General features: G+C 29.6%; 1 protein-coding gene across 1 annotated transcript in view; it reads left to right on the forward strand.

The window, feature by feature from the left end:
- The window catches only part of LOC106470290 (MORC family CW-type zinc finger protein 2-like), a gene marked incomplete at both ends in the record, with an annotated part of 104,201 nt that extends 97,525 nt beyond the window's left edge, over positions 1-6,676 (forward strand). The window contains 3 exons of the mRNA XM_013930836.2: positions 2,622-2,691; positions 4,887-4,923; positions 6,588-6,676. Of these exons, the coding sequence (XP_013786290.2) occupies positions 2,622-2,691; positions 4,887-4,923; positions 6,588-6,676 (196 nt within the window). The remainder of the gene's footprint in view (positions 1-2,621; positions 2,692-4,886; positions 4,924-6,587) is intronic.
- Between the last annotated feature and the right edge of the window lie 657 nt (positions 6,677-7,333).

Consider the following 7,333-nt stretch of genomic DNA (forward strand, 5'->3'; position numbering starts at 1 on the left):
GGTTCATCAGGTGGAAAACTAAAGATAAACCGATATGTGGCGCCATCTAGCGTACTTAAAATTGATCTAGAAATTTCATAAAAGTGCCCCGAAAAACAGGGCTAACTTGGCAACCCATGGCTTGATTTTAACGAAATTTGCTTTCATTTCATTACAAATATGGCGCTATTGTGCGCCATTTTTTGCTGTATTTAATTACAGACAAGCAAACAAACAATCTCAGAGTTTTAGTAGTATATAGATAGATTGACAGTGTCAAAGTATTCAAAGTACAGTAACACCTAAACAGGAACAGTGATTCATTGCTTTATATTAGGCAGGTTTCTACTTCAGCCGCTAACAGTATAATAACAATAGGAAATTGGCGTAAAAAGATTAGAAGAAACTCTCAGGAGATTTACTCTAGACCTTCATTGTCCATATTGAAAAGGACAGAGCACTATTCATTTTGTTTCTTCTAGTTTTTAACTCATCTGCTAACAATAAAATAACTACAGAAAATAAGTGTGAAAAGGTGAGATGTGTAAACTCTGACCATAAGTACTTTGAAGTTTTGTGATCAATACTAACAATACTATACATTTTATTTTGCATTTGCAATCTGTATTTTCATTATACTTTGATTATTTACCTACAGCCTGGAGAATCAAGTATAATGTTACAGTAAAGAAAATAACAAATATTATATAAAGCTTTACTGAAAATAAGAATGTTTAATATTTAGTTTAATATTTAGACAAAGTTCAGCTGAGAATACCACACCTGACCCAAATGAGATAAGAAATCCACTATTTATAGAAACTAGTCCATGAATATATTGATGGGAAGCCTTTCAGTATGTTGATCAACATTGGTTTGTGCAACTACAATATTTTGACCTTATTTGGCAATGAAAAGGTAGGAATTTGTCTCCAAAGATGATGAAGGAAAAGAGACTGATGTGAACAACAGATGGACATAAATCAAGAAGAGGAAAGCTGGAAGTTGCCCTTATGGTAGGGTGTTTCTCTACACCTCATAGTTTGTGGGTAATTAACATCAAGGAAGAGTGCATATTGGGAACTGATTTCATGCAGAGACATTGGTGCTAGGTTAGGCTAGCTTCACAGTCTATGACCAGGTGTTTCAAGTTCACTACACTAGAGTTTGAAATAAAAACAGGAGGATATTCATTGTATTACCAAGAAATGAAATATTTGTATTAGGAATAAATCTACATCTAATGACTGGGGTATAGTGGTATCAAACACTCCAGCATATCCTGAGGGTCTGATGAGCTCTCATGGACTTGTAGACTAGAAATGTCATACATGACTTCACATGTAAAAGACTTAAATCAGGTTGTAATAAAAATAAAAGCCACTATGATGCTAATGCTCATTAGACTGGATATATCATTGAGGTGACATAATATGGCTATTCAATCCCAATGCAAGAAAAGAAAAACTCCAAAGTTAAGCACGTACTGAGAAGAGCCATATTCTGCACTAAAAAGAATCAATGATATGGTTTACAGAATTAAAAAGGACAGGTGTCTAAACCAAAGATCATGAAAGTTAAGAATCGAGAAGCTTCCTGTAATAAGAAACAAGGTTACAATGTAAGTGAAGATAATCAGTGATGATTTAGTTAGTTCAGTGTGAGATAAGTTATTCAGTGACATAGTGTGTGTGTTTAATGATCTAAACTAAGTAAGTCATATCTATCGTTAGTTTCAGAATTTCTATTGAAATATTGTATTTCAAGTTAGGCCTATAATAATTTTGGAGCTGATGTTGAAAAGTTTAATTAAGAAATTAGACTTACAATTGAATGAGACTGAAGCAAATGCTTATTAGATAAATAAATAAAGTTATTATCATTTCACAGATTGAACTTAGCATTACTTTTGCCAAATAGTTCAAAAGAACACACCAAATGATAAACCATATTACAACAGTAGTATATTTATATTATGTCAGGAGATATATTTATATATAAACTTTTATCTTCCATAGTAAGTATTCAGGTTCACAGATGTATTCAAGACAATAAGATTTTGAATTTCATTTTCATAGTTTTGGAGGACTTGCATGTTATGTACCCTGTACTCGAATTGTTATATATATCTAAAAGTTTTAGCTGGCTTCTAGTATTACATAGCTGTATGTTTTTCTTTCATAGTTGTAAAGAAGTAGCAGCCCAAAATAATATAACTCATCAGTGAAATTATGTTACATGTTTTTTGGTGAAAAGGGTATTTGTTAGAGAATGACTGTTTCTATTTAAGAATGAAATTCAAAGGAATTTGTTCAGCTCTTGCAATTAACATCATTGATTTGCAAAATATATATAGTGATTTTTCTGAAATTCAGCCAATTTTCTTTCACTAACATCAGCAAAAAATATAAAGAATTAAGAAATTATGTAATTTTCTTACATATTGATTAATCCCTGGCTATGTATTGTAAATATTTCATCACATTTATTTTGATCTTACCATTTCAGACTTTTGTATTAACTCATGTTATAACATGTATTGAATGATCATTTGTATTTTAAGTACAAAAATACATTGGAAAGTCTCTCATATTTCTGTTTTATTTCAAAAAAATTCAACAATTTTTTTTTTACTCTACTAGATGATAAAGAAGAAGAGCAAGATGTAATAAACTCTAGTGACGACCAAGATGATATTACATCTTCAACAATGTAAGGTTATAAATTTTTATGTCCAGTAAAGAGAAAGATATTCAAAAATAGTTGTAAAACAATTAAAAAATGGTTTCCGTTTCGTATCATAAAGGACTGAAAAACTGTGTAAATTGGTTGACATTCAAAAAATATTTATAATTTACTCTGTTAAAAAGGAGGGTTTTGAGTGTCTTTAGCTTGTAGCAGGAACTTTAAAAATCTGAAAATACATTAACTAAACTTGTAAAGAACTCAAGATGGTTGTAATTATAAAATTGAAATATAATAGGAAAATAAATTTGTTAATCAAGAATAAATTTTGACTTTTATTGTTCTGCTCAGAAGGTAGCAGCACCGTGATGCATATCTTTAAAGTTTCTTAAAAATCTCTCTCTTTTAGCTAGTTTCAATAAAAAAAAGTAATTAACATAATCTACTCGGAGAATAATATGGGTAGTTCAAAAAAGAAAGAAAATTGTATTACAGAAATACATTTTTTAGGTAATATTTAATTACATAACCTGTTGTGATCAAGTTAAAAACTATTTTTTTGTATAGTCTATTCATGGCCTTTTTAATTTTAGGTCAATTAAAACTCCAATAAAAAAATTTTCAGAATTTTTATTTAATTTTGCTAAATTAAGAAGTATGGAATTTTGAGTTATTTGATAAGCATACCTTAAAGAAATTGAATCATAGAAGTATCACTACAGTGGTAGTAATTTAAAGTTATTAAGTGAGACCAATTTATTTAATTGAAAAAATATATCCTTGTATTTATAGGGCTTAATTGACTGAAATGTTAAATATTGACAGGTTTTGTATACACCTTTAGAAAGTATGAAATTTGTAAAATTTCAGAGCTGTTTACAATTTTAAAATATTATTCCAAAGAAATAAAGAAATATTTTCTATGAGTTTGCACTTGCATAAAAAATAATTTGAGCAATAGTTTGCACAAGTAAGATGACACTAACAGATCATCACAACACCTCCATTCCTCTGTTGACCAGCTTGGGGCAACTACATTAACATAGTGATTTATTGTGGTTGACCCTGATTCATTTAATTAAATAGTGTAGGTGCATGGCAATCTGCTTACATGGGTACCTATGACTAGTATATTTAATGCTGGTGTGCATTACAACTTACAAGAATATAAAGTCCAGAATGTCTGGTATGTAATTCTGAAGAACCTTGTGAAAGGTAAAGCTAGAAACAACAACAAAAAATCTCTTTGCTACTAGAAAAAATGCAACTGTTTCTGTGTAATTTGGTGATGCTGACTTCTAAAAATCATTTTCAAAATTCCTGATCATCTCCAATTTTCAAGTTATGTTAGATATATTCTCAATATTCTTATATATTGTGAAAATAACTTTTTTGTTTAATAACTTTATTTATTCATTGAAAATAACTTTTTTGTTTAATAACTTTATTTATTCATTGAAAATAACTTTTTTCTTTAATAACTATTTATTCATTGAAAATAACTTTTTTGTTTAATAACTTTATTTATTCATTGAAAATAACTTTTTCTTTAATAACTTTATTTATTCATTGAAAATAACTTTTTTCTTTAATAACTTTATTTATTCATTGAAAATAACTTTTTTGTTTAATAACTTTATTTATTCATTCAAAATAACTTTGTTTAATAACTTTATTTATTCATTCAAAATAACTTTTCTTTAATAACTTTATTTATTTATTTCAAAGTAAGGAAAATGTTAACTTCGTAAACACTTGTTTCTGTAGTAATATATGTATGAAATATAATTAACAATAAGACAATAGGTAAGCGAAAGGAAGAGTTTTATTGATACCCAAAGAAGACAAATGAACGTGTATTATATTAGCATAATGTGCTTCCTTACTCACTCAAGTAATAACAATGAGAGTGATTTAGTTTAAGTCGCACCATTCTTGACTAACCATATATACGTGTACTGGAATAATATGATTTAAATTATTCCAGTCTTACTTGAATGTAGCATAAAAACATAATACCACTAGAAATCATGCTTGTCATTTAAGGCATTCTTTATCATAAGAATTTTTCTTTTTGGTTTGAAGTGATTTTTTACCTATTTTGAAATAGAGTTTGATACACTTGGGATATGATATTTCTTTATCTTTACAAGATGTTTAGCTACCTTGTGATACTTGAATATCATCCAGAAAAGATTCTAATTTTATTTTTGTTTTATTAGGACTACACAGAAAAGCAGTAGCATCTGTACAACACAGGTAAGAGAACTGAGAAGTTTGTATACAAATAGCAGAAAATTGAGAAATATTTATGCAATCAAATAAATGTAGGTACTATAGCAGATATTTTCCTGAACATGTAACTACTGTAGAAGAACTTCTTGTAACCATGCCCTAAACTTTTCCTGAACATGTAACTACTGTAGAAGAACTTCTTGTAACCATGCCCTAAACTTTTCCTGAACATGTAACTACTGTAGAAGAACTTCTTGTAACCATGCCCTAAACTTTTCATGAACATGTAACTATTGTTGTAGATTTCTTTCTAACCATTCTTTAAACCTTCCATGTTCATGAACAAAAGTGAAATTTTGCAGGTTCTCACTGGTACTCATTATCAGGACTTGTTTGATCTGCTTTTCATCAACTCACATTCTTTCCATTTTACTGTCAAAAAACAAACACTTCACAACTCGCAGAATCTAAACAATCAATAAATATTCTTCAAATGAATCAGTAAATGAATGACCTGATGGCATTAGTTCGTATTGGCAATAGTATCACAAGAAGTATTTATTTCACAGTTTCAGTGTCAGTCATTATTAAACCAATTGGGTAGCCTGATCTAGGTGTGTGATTTGTAAGACTGATCAATAACAATAAATATATCCAAATGAATCAGTAAATGACCTGATGGCATTAGTTTGTATTGGCAATAGTATCACAAGAAGAATTTATTTCACAGTTTCAGTGTCAGTCATTATTAAACCAATTGGGTAGCCTGATCTAGGTGTGTGATTTGTAAGACTGGTCAATAACAATAAATATTCTTCAAATGAATCAGTAAATGACCTGATGGCATTAGTTCGTATTGGCAATAGTATCACAAGAAGAATTTATTTCACAGTTTCAGTGTCAGTCATTATTAAACCAATTGGGTAGCCTGATCTAGGTGTGTGATTTGTAAGACTGGTCAATAACAATAAATATATCCAAATGACAAGTTTTATTGGCTGATTTGTTGTGATCGGCACTTACCTGTGATGTTGTTTATAATGTCTTTTTTTCTCATTCAGTGGAATGGGAAACTTTTTCTCTGAGATAAGTTCAAAATTACAAAATTTTAAACTTAGTTGCCTGTTTAATGTATATTTGTTTCTTTGAAACCATCAAAACTCCAGTTGTATTTTGTTGTTGTTTATTTCGGTAAACTATATTATAAATTATATGTACGAGTAAAATAGTTTGTTGTACATTCACATATGGGTACTGGCACGTTTTAATTACATACAAGTACTGTAGTAGATCGTGTAATAACCATCCTCTACACCACCCCATTTATGCATAGGCTCTGTAATAGATATTTTAATAAACATCTCCTAAGCCTTAGATGAACATTGTTGATTTTTCCAGTAACCAAACTCTCAGCTTTTCCTGTAGATACTAAAATAGATGTTTTAGCAATCATGTTTTAAATCTCCGTGTATATATAGAAACTGCAGCATTCCTTTCTTTAGCCAGGTCCTACATCATCAATGGAAGATTTATCTGGTCATTTAGATCGTGTATTTTGTTTGTCTTTGTATTCCCAAGAAGTGTGTTGTTTATAAATATTTTTTTTTAGCTTTTACACTTAAATAAGTATTGCTCTATCATGCGTTTTAAACATTTTATAGTTGATATTTATTAATATTATTCACCAGTCTGACTTGTCCCTCCTACCTTCATCAACCTGCTCAGTGGTTCATTCAGAGTCTGTCCAAGATAGTCCTTCCAGCACTAGTACAGTTAGGTAAGAATTGTTACAGCTATACTTTGTAAAGCTTGTTGCTTTATGTTTTAGAAGGTAAGGTAGGGACACTTAAGATGTCACGTGTGATTTGGTATACCTTGTACAGTTTGTTGTTTGAGATTAAACTTACAAGTAATATGTGTATTTTTATTTTTGCCAGGTTTTTTTTCCATTATATGTAGGTGTTGAACTATTAAGAATGACCCTTGAATTCTGTCAGTTACACATCTGTAGAGACTGACACTGCTGAATATAGCATAATGAATATAAAATTTGAAGCAGAATTTGACAAGTTTTGATTTTGGTTGCAAATATATTCTATATTGAGCTAGTATTATATTGCATAGAATGTTTTTTGGCTATTCTTCTAGTTTTAACTGTGCTGAAACAAATGATAATATTTAATTGGGTATATCCATTGATAATATTAGAAAATAAACCGACTGGTAGTGATAGAATTGTAATAAAGCCTTATTATGTAGCACACTGTCAAAGTTAGCATATAGTTAGGAAATAAACCGACTGGTAGTGATAGAATTGTAATAAAGCCTTATTATGTAGCACACTGTCAAAGTTAGCATATAGTTAGGAAATAAATCGACTGGTAGTGATAGAATTGTAATAAAGCCTTATTATGTAGCACACTGTCAAAGTTAG

The sequence above is a fragment of the Limulus polyphemus genome, unplaced genomic scaffold, assembly GCF_000517525.1.
Source record: "Limulus polyphemus unplaced genomic scaffold, Limulus_polyphemus-2.1.2 Scaffold3926, whole genome shotgun sequence".
In the NCBI taxonomy this organism is placed as follows: domain Eukaryota; kingdom Metazoa; phylum Arthropoda; class Merostomata; order Xiphosura; family Limulidae; genus Limulus; species Limulus polyphemus.